At 37.4% G+C, this 16,556-nt stretch overlaps 1 protein-coding gene across 5 annotated transcripts in view; it reads left to right on the forward strand.

The window, feature by feature from the left end:
- Window positions 1-15,439, forward strand: part of PHF3 (PHD finger protein 3) — a 75,685-nt gene extending 60,246 nt beyond the window's left edge. For 4 of the 5 annotated variants that reach the window (XM_021089302.1, XM_021089294.1, XM_021089288.1 and 1 more), the window contains 10 exons: window positions 1,551-1,698; window positions 1,781-1,937; window positions 3,170-3,286; window positions 4,796-4,927; window positions 5,482-5,617; window positions 6,550-6,745; window positions 7,705-7,852; window positions 10,346-10,435; window positions 12,178-12,373; window positions 12,580-15,439. In XM_021089302.1, the coding sequence (XP_020944961.1) occupies window positions 1,551-1,698; window positions 1,781-1,937; window positions 3,170-3,286; window positions 4,796-4,927; window positions 5,482-5,617; window positions 6,550-6,745; window positions 7,705-7,852; window positions 10,346-10,435; window positions 12,178-12,373; window positions 12,580-14,702 (3,443 nt within the window). In that variant the 3' untranslated portion in view covers window positions 14,703-15,439. The other variant, XM_021089312.1, reaches the window with a different exon arrangement.

Here is a 16,556-nt window from a genome sequence, read left to right on the forward strand (position 1 = left end):
GATCAATGTTGGTGCTATTTGCAGAGATGCGAAAGAGATTGGGGGAGGAAAGTTGATGAATTGGTTTACAATCCATGAAGAAATTGGAGGGTAGGAAAGCTTCGTGGTAGGAAACTAGATCTTGTGCATTGTAACAATAGGGAACATGTATCTGGTAGGTGAGGTAGGTTAGATTTGGTGATAAGAAAATAGCTGACATTATTTTTGCTTCCTCAGTCAAGTTGAAGTTGGAAAATCAAATGAGGTTGAAGTTGGGGAAGGAGGTATTGGTTTGAAAAGAAAGGAGAAACAGCATAAAATAGATGTTTTGGAGATTGGGAGATCAAATTGACTAGGAAGTATAATAGGATTAGGGCAGCCAGTTGAGCTGTCTACTTGAGATTTGTGTTTATAAATTTAAAGTGAGCTGTGTCAGCACTGGTGCTTACTTTCTTAAGTTACCTTCAGGTGTTTGTAGGCTGAGTGAGGGATAAAAGTTAGCTTTCACCGTGGTGGTGGTTTTTGCCAATGCAGATGTTTAGAGGAGAGAGAATAAAGACGTTAAGGCTGCAAGGGAATGGTAAGTGTTGGTTATCTGTTGAAAGTCGGGTATGTGGGAAAGTGAGAACATGAATGGTAAAAATGATAGATTTAAGAATTGTTGGGGGAGTTTCCTGGTAACTTAGTAGGTTAAAGATCAAGTATTGTCACTGTTCTGGTGCAGGTCACTGTTGTGTGGGTTCGGTCCCTGGCCAGCTTCCACCATGCCTTGGGCAAGGCCAAAACAAAACAAGACAAAACCAAAAAACAAACTCTAGTGATAGGAGGTCAGAGGAGTAGTGGGACTTTTGACGTTAAGATTCTCAGGATGTGCATAAATTAGTAATGATGGGATGAAAAATCATTTGAAAAGCTTAACATTCAAATTAACACAATTGTTTTAAAACCAGAGATTTGTCAGTTTTATAGAATTCATTGTGGTCATTACATTATCTGTTCACCTAATAAATTCAGATCAGTTTTTCTAAATAGTTTTTTACAGGTATATATGTGTGTATGTGTTAATGTATATATAAAGTGTGTGTGTGTATAAAGTAACTAGCTCTAAAAACCATAATCTAAAATGGGAAAGGGGTATATATATTTTATAGCTTTAGAGCTGTGTTTTAGTCACTTGATTTCTTCTTTTTAATTATAGTTGATTTACAATGTTGTGCCTATTTCTGCTATAGAGCAAAGTAGTCACTTAATTTCTAATTAAGATTCATTTAAATTAGAACTTGTTTTTCTCATTGAAATATAATAAACATATAAACATATTCGTTGCACAATATAATGATTTAATATTCATATCACAGAAAGATCCACCACTATAAGTTTAGTTGACATCTGTCATCATACATAGATTAGAATTTCAGTGTCAGGAATATTTTAGTGTGGAATATGAATTCTAATCTTTTTTCCAAGTAGTGGTTTTTAATCAGTCAACTTTATTATAAACATATTGTGCACAAAAAGGTAGATATCTTTTTAAAAACAACTTAATGAGTTTCAGTATTTCTTTAAATTAGGTGCTCATGAGAAGCAGGAGATAAAAAAGAAGAAAATGGAAAAGGGGACGCCTAGTGTGCATCCCCCAGCCGCTCCTGCCCCCAAGCCTTCTGCAGACCAGATCCGACAGAGCGTCAGACATTCTCTCAAAGACATTCTTATGAAAAGGTAACATGCATTGTTACTATACAAGATTGAACAATATATGCTTATTGTATTTGAAAAATAATCAAATTATTCTAATTTTAAGACTTACAGACTCAAATTTGAAGGTACCAGAGGAAAAGGCAGCAAAAGTTGCCACAAAAATTGAAAAAGAGCTTTTCTCTTTTTTCCGGGACACAGATGCTAAGTATAAGAACAAATACAGAAGTTTGATGTTCAATCTAAAAGATCCTAAAAACAATGTAAGTATGTTTTGTTCATGTCTGGATATTAATGCTTCCACCTTTCTTGAATACAGAAGGATATACATTTGTAATACAATAGATCTATAATTTATTTTTTGAAGTGAGACTATGTAATTTTAAGAAAATCTTTTGCTGCTGAACAGTAGTGACTAGTGTTATAACTGTCTATTAAAATATAATATACTAAATCTTTCTTAACCTGAGTTATGTGAATTTTCTTTCCTTTATGTCCCTTCTTTATTTAATCTAGTTCATAAAAGTCATTCATATATATACTTCAAAAACTGTGTTAAGCCAGAATTCATAACACTATATATATTGAATACTTCTGATTTACATCTGAAAATAGGGCTACACTGCTTAAGAAAATAATGTACATTATGATGAAAAAAGATATATTTCGAATATTTTTATTAGTTTAAATAAGACCTTAGTTCTAAATATCTTTCGGGAGTAGAATAAACTTTAATTGACTTTAATCTTTTCCTTGGATTTCTTGTTTGGGACTTAGAGGAGATCTAAAAGCTATGGGTGTAGATGCAAATTCCTTGCATATTTGCTTAAGTTTTATAAGGTTTTCACATAAATGATATCAATTTGTCAATTAGTATAATGGGACTTTCTGTACTGTTGATGGGAGGAATTTTCTTGAAGCATGCCAACAGCTACTTAAGAAAAATCTACATTGTACAAACTGCCATTATGGTCCAGGGGATCAGATACTTTTTGAATTATGTAATCTGGAAGTTTTCTTTAAATATTTATTTCCTTTAGGTTTTTTCCTTGAAGTTGGTTCTTTGCTCCAGAGTCCACTTCAAGGCTATTAGGATTTAAACATGTGAAATCTTAAGAATGTGAAAAATACAACATTCAGTAAAGTTCCTTGGTACAGTGTCTTTTATGCAGCCATGAGAATGGCTATTATGACACTGTCCCTGGGAAGATGTAATACAGCTTTTGGATAAGGGTTGTAATGACTTCGTCATACATGCTTCTCCATTATGTGTTGATTTTTATATACAATGTGTATTCTGTAGCCTTAGATGGTAAGTTCCTAGAAAACAAGGCTGTCATTTACTCTTTGCAGTAGGTAATATGTAAATCATTAAACATTTGTAAATCATGCTTCAAAATTGCATCTTTATTTATTACAAGTTTCTGTACAGCAGCCCTTTTTTCATTTAAAAATATTTTTCTCTCCTTTGCTTTCCATTTTTAAATAATTCCAGATATTGTTTAAAAAAGTATTGAGAGGAGAAGTAACCCCTGATCATCTTATAAGAATGAGTCCAGAAGAACTAGCTTCTAAAGAGTTAGCTGCTTGGAGACGAAGAGAAAACAGACATGTAAGATTATCTGTGAATATATGTTTGTCTATATCAAAACCTATGTTTTTCAGCCATAGTGAAAAAGTATATATACAGAGGTGATTCAACACAGAGTGCACAGAGCAGACATTTTGTTCTGTGGTTCTTGTTACTGATCTTCTAGTAGCCTGTTCTTAAATTCTTTCATTTTTTTCTGCTCTCTTGTGCTGTTTTCTTATTTCCTCCAATTATCAGCTTACATAATTACCATATGTTTTGCCAATCCGAAGGATGGGAAAATAGATGTATCTTTTCATTAGTCATATATACCTGTATCAAAAACACAATTTGAAAGTATTATGAATATTGGTAATTTGGGAAGCCAGATAAGGTCAGAATGAGAATTTTATAGGTTTGTAATCCCTTATTATTCAGTTTCAAATGCCAAAAGCTTTGAAAGATAAGGGTTTTTTTCCATGTAACAAATTTATTGATAAAAGTGACCCTGAAGTGTCAAGTGTGAACATTCATATTCACAGAAATACTTTGTGTTTAGTTAAGAAGTGCTATCCCAGACCTACCTGGTGTGTTATATAACCTATGTAAAATGTGTACTTAATGCACTTTTAAAGCTAAACAGTTCGGAAAGTCACCAATGCTTGTTTTCGTTTAAGTTCATATTAATTCTACATGATTTATCTGATTCTTTTCTCCATAAAACTTTCTTGTGTATTAAACGTTAAGCCTCCGTGTTGATCTTCTACCAAATCCAGTTTGAAGTGCAAGAGGCCTGAATTTGATATATTACACTCATGCACATATTTCTTCACTTTCACCCTGTGTAATTTCTCCTCTTTTTTCATTTTGGAAATAGTATCACATCTCTTTTTCCATCTATATCCCAAATATGCACATGCCTCTCTTCTGCTTTAAAACTGGCTGCTAGTATATCATCTGCATGAGAGACCAGCTTGTGATTTCTCTCTGTAAGGAAAGCTGTGCACCTACCCATGGCAAGATAAATGGCTGTACCCATCTTGACCTTACTTAACCCATTCCACTCTCAGCTACCTTGTACTATTTCTTTCTGCTCTTGCTCATTTATTCTGCTTTATTGCAGAGCTTATTCCACTGTGACTTATCAGTGTCACAAAATATGCTCAGTCAGTAGACTGCTAATAGGGGAGTAAACTTCTGCTGTTGTAGGGGATGTTAGAATGTCAAGTTAGGAATCTAAGAGGAAGTTGGTTCTCATTTCTCTGTGGCAGCTGCTAAAATACTGGATCCGAAAGCAGACTTTAAATATAAATATCATGTTTCATCACCTTGCAAATTACATTGTACTTCAGCTGCCTCCAGTTACTATACACATAAACTTCTCCAGGCTGAGATATGAAATCTAATCTTTGAAACCCCAGCACTTAAAACATTCTCTGACATTTGTAAGTACTCGGTAAAGGTTTGTTGTTTAAGAAACCACCTAAAGATTAAAAATCATATGTGATTTTAATTGTGAAGTATTTCTTTCTTTAAAATATTTCCTGTTAGACCATAGAGATGATTGAGAAAGAGCAGAGAGAAGTGGAAAGACGACCAATCACAAAAATAACTCATAAAGGTGAGATAGAAATTGAGAGTGATGCTCCAATGAAAGAACAGGAAGCAGGCATGGAGATTCAGGTAAGTTATGATAATAAAAATAGCATGTTTTATAAGTGCTGAAAACATGAAGATTCAGAAAAGAGTATTTGCCTAAGGCTCTTAAAGTACAAAGAATTTTTTAAATGATGTATTTATTAAAGTAGTCTATAACAGGTTTAATGGTTTTTTGAGTGTTTAAAGTATTGTTTCTGTTTGTAGTGTGCAAACCATCTGCATCACAGGCACCAGTTAAACACTTGTTAGATTCCTAGGGTCTCTGTGACTTAGCAAATTTCTTAGTTGGACTGAAAATCTATAGGTGCTTCTCATGCAAACTGTAGTTTGAGAGGTGGTGTAGCTTTTCTTATTTTCAAATATCAGTGAGAAAATATTATGAAATCTTGTTAGAGGTCTTGAAGCATGAGGAATGTTTGCATTTTGCTCTATTTTAACTCATAATTAATATCTAGCATTTTTAAAAGAAATAGGAATGGTGCAGTTTCATTTTGGAAAAATATCAATATGAAATATAAGTTTATTTAAATCTCTAAATTTTTTCTGCTAAAACTAATTTTTACTCTCACTTTTGTTAGGAACCTACAGCTAATAGATCAATGGAGAAGACAGAAGGATCTGAAAAACCAAGAGAAGAGATTGATTCCATGTCTAAAGATACCACTAGTCAACACAGACAACATCTTTTTGATCTTAACTGCAAAATTTGCATAGGTAATTGGAAATATTTCTCCTTAAAATATTGCTTTCATTTGAAAAGAGGAATACTTGTAATTTAAATAGGCTTTTGTTTTCCCAGTGTTGGTGGTGAGTCAGATTGTGACTTAGTAGTAGTAGTGATATCGATTTAGTAAGTAGTTACTAGCATTTTAGAGACAAACGGAGAATAGAAAATATGGTGGATTGGATTGATAAGTATGATTTTGAGAGACTTTAGATCCAGTTATTTATGTATTAAAAAACTCACACATGCATACATACATGTTTGTGTGTGTGTATATTAAGTAATGGATCATGATACAAAATATTACTTTACAGATTATGACCAAAAAGGCTGAAAACTAGAGTTCTCTTGTGGCTCAACGGGTTAAGGACAACAGTGTTGTCACTGTAATGGCCCCAGTTGTTGTTGTGGTATGGGTTCCTTCCCTGCCAAAAAAAAAAAAAAAAAAATGCTGAAAACCTACCTTGGTAGGCCATATTAAAGATATATATATATTTTTTTTATCTAAGAGCAGTGGATAGTGACTAAAGGATTTTTAGTAGGGGAATTATAATTAAGGTGATAGCATTGGAAGTGGAAATAAGTTAGTTCTTCAGGGTACCTTTCAAGACTGTTGGAATTTGGTGTAGTTTAGTTTAGAAAAAGTTCACTAGGGAATCAGGAAACCTATTTTAGGTTCTAGTCATAATGGTCCTTTTCAAAGCTTCTCTGAGTTATTGAACATTCTCTTTTTCTAATTTTTCCCATCATAAAGGGAGGTGTTCTATAACTCAGTATGAGAAATGGTGATAGTTACCCCAGGAAGTGTCTAGTTATGCAACAATTCAGTCAGGGAAACTGAATAACTTTAGAAGTGAAAGTGGATGAAATTAATAGAAATTTCAGTTTACAGAAATGGCATTTTGGTGTCTTCTGGCTTTAGGTCGAATGGCACCACCTGTAGATGACCTTTCTCCAAAAAAAGTGAAAGTTGTTGTTGGAGTATCTCGTAAACATTCAGACAATGAAGCAGAAAGTATAGCAGATGCGTTGTCATCAACCTCAAATATTTTGGCTTCCGAATTTTTTGAAGAGGAGAAACAAGAGTCTCCGAAGTCAACATTTTCTCCTGCTCCACGGTAATTGTCTCTTAGTTATAATTTCTATAATAATTTTTTTTTTTTTTTTTTGTCTTTTAGGGCTGCACTGGTGGCATATGGAGGTTCCCAGGCTTGGGGTCGAATCGGAGCTGTAGCCACCGGCCTACGCCTGAGCCACAGCAATTCGGGATCTGAGTCGCAACTTCGACCTACACCACAGCTCATGGCAATACCAGATCCTTAACCCACTGAGCAAGGCCAAGGAACAAACCTGTGTCCTCATGGATGCTAATCAGGTTCGCTAACCACTGAACCACTACAGGAACTCCTAATTTCTATAATAATCTTTATAGACCTTTGCCAGATTATACTTGGTGGTCTTCAAAAACAGAAAAGTGACACATTTCATAAGAAAGGAACCTTTCTGTAGTTGTCTTGTGGTGCTGTATGTTAAGGATCTGATGTTGTCATTGCAATGGCTTGGTTTGCTGCTTGTAGTGCAGGTTTGATCCCTGGCCCAGGAACTTCTACCTGCTGTGAGAGCTCTCCCCCTCGCCACCACCACCCCAAAAATAGAAAGAAACCTTTCTTTCCAGAAAGTAACTGCACCTTCCTATAACCTAAACTAATTGAGATTTTTTTAAAAGGACTCTAAAAGTTAATTTAGAGATGTGTATGTGTTCAGGCTTGACTTTAAAACTCTTTTTAATTACATTACTCCCAAGAGGCAAGAGATAAGTCATTAAAGAAAGATAGCCTGCATTTCTCTCGATCTTAGCCTAAATAAGCTAGCCAAGAAGAATGACTTCGTAAAACATGACATGTAAAATATGAGTATATTTTATAAAATCAAAAGATACACTCTTTTAATCATAGCTTTTACATATTTTGGTCTTTCTGACATGCTATAATAGAAATAATCGATGACTAAGTATAAAATGTATTTATTCATGAACATTATCTTTAGGCTGAAAACTTCTTCATGTCATTTTTTTTAGTCCAGAGATGCCTGGAACTGTTGAAGTTGAGTCTACCTTCTTGGCTCGATTGAACTTCATCTGGAAGGGTTTTATCAACATGCCATCTGTAGCAAAATTTGTTACCAAAGCTTACCCAGTGTCTGGTTCCCCCGAGTACTTGACAGAGGTACTGTGAACTTTTCTGCTCTTCTGTGCCTGGGTTGACATATGTGTTTATGAAGGCAACAGGCAAGGAAATAACATAATAAAAACATTTATTGACAGTAATCCTTAAAGCAATTATTGGAATTATGAGTTCATGAGTGGAGTTTTAAAACTGTAGAAAACTGTGTTCTGACAGTTTTAAACCTACATGTCCTATATATACTCTTTACAAAATGTACTTCACTTTGTCAGAGAATTAAAAATTAATGAGTCTGCATGGATATCTAAGTTCTTCTTTAAATACAGACTTATTATAAAAGATCAACATATTTATGACCTTCAATGTTAGCCTGTCAGGAAGATTTTTCATTGTTAACAAGTCTTCTAATTTCCCTACTGCACCTCATTCCCCAACTTTGTGACTACAGATCTACAGATTTATGCAGGAGGAAAATAAATCAGTGTATGTGTACTATATTTTTGCTGAGACTATACTTTGCTATCATGTTCATGTCTAACATTAAGTTTTTCCATTCATTCCTAGTCTGCTGACCATGAAGGCAAAGGTTTTTTAAAAAATGGTTTTCAGTGTTTTGTAAAATGTAAATCATATCTATGCCTGTTCTTTTTAAGACTTAACATAAACTTTAGCTTTCTTTGTATTAGGATGAAATTAGTTTAACTCACTGTAATGTTGCTTATCTAATATAAATCAGCTTGTCTAGGAGTCGTGTTTTTTATTAATCAACAACTTATTACTTGTACTTATAGTTTGCTTGGCAAGTAATATTTTAGAAACATTGATTTTTATAAAAAAAAATTCAGTGGGCTCATGATGCTTTTCTTTTTGAACAAATCTGTTTAGAAATTTCGTTTTTGGGGAGTTCCCGTCGTGGCGCAGTGGTTAACGAATCCGACTAGGAACCATGAGGTTGCGGGTTCGGTCCCTGCCCTTGCTCAGTGGGTTAACGATCCGGCGTTGCCATGAGCTGTGGTGTAGGTTGCAGACGCGGCTCGGATCCCGCGTTGCTGTGGCTCTGGCGTAGGCTAGTGGCTGCGGCTCCGATTAGACCCCTAGCCTGGGAACCTCCATATGCTGCGGGAGCGGCCCAAGAAATAGCAACAATAACAACAACAACAAAAGACAAAAAGACAAATTTCGTTTTTGATCAGTACACGGTGAAGATAACTCTTTTCATTGAAGAATTAAGTTCTGAACTATAGGATCCTTTTGATTTTAAACAAAACTCTTACTCTTTTCTGAGCCAGTTTCTATGTGGCTGCTTTCTAGAACTCCATCTCTGCTTTTACTTATTTTTAGTTAGATTTGGACTAAAATCTCTCATAAAATACTTAAAGCAGTTATTTAAATATACTTAATTGAATTTATATCAGTTAATTATACTTTTTATGATTTTTGTCTTCATAAAAAATAGAAATATGCTGACTAAAGTTTCAGTTTTGTTTTTTTTTTTTTTTTTGTCTTTTTAGGGCCACACGCGGCATATGGAGGTTCCCAGGCTAGGGGTCTAATTGGAGCTGTTGCTGCTGGCCTACGCCACAGCCACAGCAACACAGGATCCGAGCCATGTCTGCGACATACACCACAGCTCACATCAACACCGGATCCTGAACCCACTGATCGAGGCCAGGGATCGAACCCGCAACCTCATGGTTCCTAGTCGGATTCGTTTCCACTGCACCGTGACTGGAACTCCTCAGATATTTTTAATTGTACAACTCTTAACTGATTTTATATATAGGTGTCTGCTTTCAGAATTTCACCTTAAAAATGAACCTTGCATTATTAGAGTGTTATTCTTCGTGCAAAAATATACTTACTAATTAAACTTGATAACTTCTGAAATCCAGCTGTGCGTGATTAAGGCATACCCGAGCTCACTACCACCCAAAAAAGGAGGAGGAGGTGGAAGGGGAAATACAGTGTCCCCTAATATTCTCCAATCTCTTGTACTCCTGGATTGTCGGAGTGGTATACTGGCACTGCTTCCTTTTCTTGTGCCTGTCTTTCCTGGTAAGAGCTGACGTGACCTCAGATTCTTTCTTTTTTTTTTTTTTTTAGGGCTGCACCAGAGACATATGGAGGTTCCCAGGCTAGGGGTCTAATTGGAGCTGTTGCTGCTGACCTATGCCAGAGCCACAGCAACTCCAGATCCTTAATCCACTGAGCGAGGCCAGGGATTGAACCTGCAACCTCATGGTTCTTAGTCAGATTCACTTCTGCTGCGCCAAGACAGGAACTCCTCAGGTTCTTTCTTAACTATATTTTGGGCATCCACCTCCATCGTTTGGAGTTGATATTTGAGGTAAAGCCTGCTTGCTGTCTCTTTACTTTCTTATGTTCTCTGGTGCATTTTATTATCTTACTTACTTGTTTTATTTTTATTACTTTTTCAAACTAGTCTTAGAGCTAAATTCATATGAGGTATAAGATAGATATTATAATAAGGATAATCAGTATATATACATTGATCACCTTCCTTTTTTACCACAGGATCTACCAGATAGTATTCAAGTAGGTGGTAGGATATCACCTCAGACAGTTTGGGATTATGTGGAAAAAATTAAAGCTTCAGGAACTAAGGTGAGGAGAACTTTTTTCTCTATACAAGCATGACAAAATAATTGAGAGGTAAAGTGCTGAGAGTTCTTATGCAAGGTCCCCTGGGGAGGGAGCAAGCACAGGTTCTAGATCTACATAATAGGCCTGACAGAGCTGAACTGCAGCCATTTGCTAAGGTTCTAAGCCCAGCATTTCTTTTGTGGGTTTTTTTGCTTTTTGTCTTTTTCCTTTTGGTATGCTCTCTCAGTGATTTCTTTCATTGTTTTGGAAGAAATGTTTTAGAGCACGTATTGAGATTCATTCTAGGATTTTGCTGTGCTTTGATTATAGTCATTTGCTTTAGTTGGGGCATAGGCCATAAAGTATTGGGACAAGGAGGCCTTTAAATATACTGGTCAAAGAATATGGTTGTCTTCCTGTTAAATTAGATAGGTTCAAGGTAGTGATCTCTATTGAATGACTGTGTACCCAATTAAAAGTTAAGGGCTTCTCTTTTAATTGGAGGGAAGGAGGAGTATAGATCCTGGGAGATAATTAGTTAGTAGCCTCTTTAGCAAGAATATTTCTCTTTTTCTTTTCTCTCTGTATATCTTCTACCATTTCTTTAACTCACAGAACATCATTAGAGGAAATTTTAATAATAAATAAAAATAAGTTAACATTTTTTTTATTTCTTAAGATCAGAAGTCTCTAGTGAAAGATTAGCAGTAATCCCAAATGGATGATCTTCAGCTAAAAATAGTATTTTTTTACACTATAGGTTTTAGAATTTAAATTGACACTGTTGGAATACAAATAAAACTGACGCACTATAGAAAAGTCTCTCCACTTGTTTTCACTTCTCATGACAGAAGAAGTCATAGGGAAGTATTGGGAAGTATTACTCTTGGACATTTTGGGATTCACTCTCAATTTGCCCATGTATTACTGCCCAATAGTGTATGATGTGCTCCATCTTGAACTGAGACACTGAGATAGTTGTTACCTTCAAAGGAGGACCTCTGGATGACAGACCTCTTAAAAGAGCCATAATTCAGCTCATTCACCTGTTTTCTCTAGGGTCTTGCATCAGTTTAGGCTTTGCAGCAGATCTTACTCTGCCCATTTTGATTGTATACCTTCATGAAAGAGCATCTGTTTTTCACACTACCAAATTAATACCAACTTGGAACTATCTTTTCTATCTGAATCAAAGCCAAGTACCCAGAGGCAAGCAGATGAGTTCCCGAATAAGCCAGATGATTTTACAGGATTTACTGTCTATGTATATTTGAGGTCTTTTCAGCCAGCCTCCTTTATTCCTAAATTTAGACCCTGTAAATTGGATTATTGGTGGTCTTGGATGTGTCTGTGTACATGGTAGGGGGCTGGTGATAGCTGCTATTAATTCGCACTGTGCTGGGAATATAGGCAGCCCTCTATAGAAGTTGTAACATTGGAAGTAAGGATATATAGTATAGATATCAAGAGACTTGGCTTTAAATATCTTCTCTGCCACTAACAAGTTTGTCACCTGGAACAAATTAATTACCTAGGAGACTCAGTTTCTTATGGGACACTTTCAGATAAAACAAACCCACTAGTGAATCATCAAAGATCTTTTCCTAAGAGTTGTTTCCTTTTAGTATTCCTATCTGCATTAAAGTTGGTAAACCGTATTATGTGGTAACATAAAATTCAGTAGAGTATTACTAATTGAAAAATGGTTTTTAAACCCGTGCTAGGTTATTATTTTAAAAACCCTTTGTTATTTTCTTGGATAGGAAATTTGTGTGGTTCGCTTCACACCTGTGACTGAAGAAGATCAAATTTCCTATACTTTGCTGTTTGCGTACTTCAGTAGCAGAAAGCGCTATGGAGTGGCCGCTAACAACATGAAGCAGGTTAAAGATATGTACCTAATCCCTCTGGGCGCCACGGACAAAATCCCACACCCTCTCGTGCCCTTTGATGGACCTGGTAGGTATACGTTTAACAGTCGAATATGAATGAAATGAATTGAGAGGTTGGGGCCTGGTCTCCTTCTTGGGACTCAGCTTTTCAGATCTGCCCTAATGGGGACAGGCAACTGTTTAAGAGGCTATATAATAAGCTAGAAGCAAACATGTACTCTTTATTGCAATGATTGAAAATGACTGATAATTGATGTTTTTGATTTTACACAGGGCTTGAACTGCATAGACCTAATCTCTTGTTGGGCTTAATTATTCGTCAAAAACTGAAGCGGCAGCATAGTGCCACTGCTGGTACTAGTCACACAGCTGAGACTCCAGAAAGTGTACCGGCAACATTGCCACCTGATAAGAAAAGTAAGATAGAAGTTTCCACAGAGGAAGCGCCAGAAGAAGAAAATGACTTTTTTAATTCTTTTACAACTGTATTACACAAGCAGAGAAATAAGCCTCAGCAGGCTCTTCAGGAAGACCTGCCAGCAGTAATTGAGCCTTTAGTGGAAGTCACCAAACAGGAGCCACCAAAACCTTTAAGATTCCTCCCTGGGGTCTTGATTGGCTGGGAAAATCAACCTTCTACTCTGGAATTGGCAAATAAACCTCTTCCTGTGGATGACATACTTCAGAGCCTTTTGGGCACCACTGGTCAAGTATATGAACAGGCTCAGTCAGGGCTGGAACAAAACACTCTTAAAGAAATTCCGTTTCTAAATGAGCAAGCCAACCCCAAAATAGAGAAAATAGATACAGCGGAAGCAGCTGATGATGAAGCCAAGGAAGTGAAGGTTAAAGGAGAGAATCTTTCAGAGTCAACAGGTGATTCAGTAGAAGGAGGAGAAGAAGCACCAGGAATGGGGGCCTCTTCCGTTTCTCCTGGACCTTTGACAGGTCTTAGTCTCAGAGGTAAACCTCCAGATGTTTCCACAGAAGCATTCTTAACAAATTTATCAATTCAGTCAAAACAAGAGGAGACTGTGGAGAGTAAAGAGAAAGCATTAAAAAGACAGCTGCCGCAAGATCAAGAGACTAATTTGCAAGATAATCGGACTTCAAATACTAGTTCCCCCTGCAGGTCTGTTGTAGGAAAAGGAAACATAGATGGCAGTGCGAGTTGCAGTGAAAGCCTTGTTGCTCATACGACCAGGTCCCCCCAGTTTATCAACCTGAAAAGGGATCCCAGGCAGGCAGCAGGACGAAGTCAGCAGGCACCTCCCACAGAGAGCACGGATGGAGAGAGCTGCCAGAATGGAGAGAAACACCCTGTGCCTGGCCCGCCGCATCAGGAGCACTTAACAGAACAAAGCAGTGTCGAGGAGAAGTTGCCTTCTGTAGAGAAAAACTCGTGTGTTCAGCAGAGTGATGATTCAGGGGTTGTACAAAACTCACCATCAGTAGAAAACATACACACTTCTCAAACGGAGCAGGCAAAACCCTTACAAGAGGATACTGTAATGCAGAATATTGAAACTGTGCACCCATTTCGAAGAGGATCAGCAGCAGCATCTCATTTTGAGGTTGGAAACACATGTCAATCCGAATTTCCTTCTAAAAGCATCAGCTTCACTTCCAGAAGTACCAGCCCCAGAACAAGTGCAAACTTTTCACCCATCAGGCCACAGCAGCCCAACCTCCAGCATCTCAAGTCTAGCCCGCCTGGATTTCCATTTCCAGGACCTCCTAATTTCCCCCCGCAAAGCATGTTTGGATTTCCACCACATTTGCCACCCCCGTTGCTTCCCCCTCCAGGCTTTGGCTTTGCTCAAAATCCCATGGTCCCCTGGCCACCTGTTGTTCATCTGGCAGGCCAGCAGCAACGTATGATGGGTCCCCTTTCACAAGCATCAAGGTATATAGGCCCCCAAAATTTTTACCAGGTTAAAGACATTCGGAGGCCAGAAAGGCGCCATAGTGACCCTTGGGGTAGGCAAGACCAACCACAACTGGATAGACCCTTTAACAGGGGTAAAGGGGATCGTCAGAGGTTTTATAGTGATTCACACCACCTGAAAAGAGAGCGCCATGAGAAGGAATGGGAGCCAGAGTCTGAAAGGCATAGGCGCAGGGACAGAGCCCAGGACAAGGAAAGAGACAGGAAAAGCAGGGACGAGGGGCACAAAGGTAAGGAGAGGGCCCGGCTCTCACATGGGGATCGAGGAGCAGATGGAAGGGCCAGCAGAGATAGCAGGAGTGTAGACAGGAAGCCGGACAAACCTAAGAGTGAAGACCAGGAGAGGGACAAAGAGCGGGAGAAAAGTAAGCATAGAGAAGGAGAGAAGGACAGAGACAGGCACCACAAAGACAGGGACCACGCTGACAGAGCCAAGAGCAAAAGGTAGGGCCGGCCAGCTGCTGCAGGGGCACGCTCAAGTAACTGGCAAATGCTGTGTCTTTAAAACCTCATGATTGCCTGTTAGGACCGTGCCATCTCTTCCATCTTTAACATTGGTGGTTTGCAGAACCGTAAATTCTGTGTGTTGGTGCAGATGCTCTGTGCCAGTGCTCGTCCTCCCCGCTCCATACCAACTCCCCTAGTTATAGGATTTGAATATTTTTACAAGTTTTACATCGCTGTATATTCAAAGATTCGTTTTATTAATATGCAATAAAGGCTTAGAAATTTTAGTTTTATTCCTTAATTGGTAAGTATGGTTAACTATGGAATATATTTACCGCCTCTAGTGAATGTCCTTTATATAATGACTAATTTGAGAGTAATGTGTACTCTGTAAGTTTGTTTTAAATTGCACTGTTTTTAAAGAAACTGTAGAGGAACAACAAAAAAGCCAAGCATCTTCGTAATCGGATTATATTAATCATTTAGCTGAGCAGTTTTTGACCAAGAATCAGAAGCCCAAGGAGTACATTTGCTTTAATCTGCACTCATTGAAGGCGTTTATTACCGTTACTACAGCTTTGTGGTAGTCCATTATTTTCCTGTTCATTTTTGGCTCTTCAGAAACTTGAATACTTAAGCTTGTACATGATCTTGTGTTTTGCTATCCTTTTTACTGTAAAATGTAAATATTTTAAGGGATATTTTGATTCTAAATATGATAAAAGAATTTCTCACCTATTTTGTGTGTGTGGTTTGAAATTCAGTAGTAAAAATGTCTTTGAAGCTTGAATTACCTTTAGACATTGTTCTTCTCTTACTCAGCGAAGAACATGTAGGCTGAGAAAGATATGGAAAAAACTGATTTCTTAGATTATAGGCTATTATGATAACTCCTGTAGTTCTAAAGAGGCTGGGATTTAGAACTACCACTGAAAAACTGTGCAGCTATAACCCACTTTATAGATAGATTTTTGAAAACTGGTACATTTTCAAAATTTGGTACACTGATGAATCGTTGTTAGACCACAGAACTTTTATTCAAGAGAAATGTGTTGTGAATCTTTTTGTAAAATGTATAATTAATCCTAATTTGTTTGGGGGCAGGAGTATAAACTACAGTGTCCTATGCTAGTTTTGCTTGAAAGCACATGGAGGCTGTTGTGTTTTTGTTTGTTTGTTTAGGGAGTTTTATTTTTTCATCTTTTTGTCTTTTTAGGGCACCCACAGCATATGGAGATTCTCAGGCTAGAGGTCTAATCGGAGCTGTTGCTGCTGGGCTATGCCAGAGCCACAGCAACTCGGGATCCCAGCCACGTCTTTGCCCTACACCACAGCTCACAGCAGTGCCAGATCCTTAACCCACTGAGAGAGGCCAGGGATCGAACCTGCAACCTCATCATTCCTAGTCGGATTCATTTCTGCTGTGGCACGAGGGGATCTCCGAGGTGGTTGTTAATACAAACCTAAATTTATATACTCCCTAATCTACATACTCTATTGATTGCTATAATTTATAGCAGTAGTTACCAAGTGATATTAGTACTTAAAACCAAAAAGAGAACAAAGCCAGTATTTTTACTTAGCTGTTAATGAAGGAAAATATTAATGACTTAATGAAATTAAGAAAAGTTTGTTTTCCTAAAAAGTCTACAGGTTAGAGTTAAAAATAGATTTTATAACTGAATCAGCCTTGCACTTTTTTTTTTTAAGAGCTAAACCTGCATCGTATGGAACTTCCCAGGCTAGGGGTGGAATTGAAGCTGTAGCTGCCGACCTATACCACAGCTCACAGCAATGCCCGACCCTTAACCAACTGAATGAGGCCAGGAATTACCCAAGTCCTCATTGATATTAA

The sequence above is a fragment of the Sus scrofa genome, chromosome 1 (genome assembly GCF_000003025.6).
Source record: "Sus scrofa isolate TJ Tabasco breed Duroc chromosome 1, Sscrofa11.1, whole genome shotgun sequence".
NCBI classification, from domain to species: Eukaryota; Metazoa; Chordata; class Mammalia; order Artiodactyla; family Suidae; genus Sus; species Sus scrofa.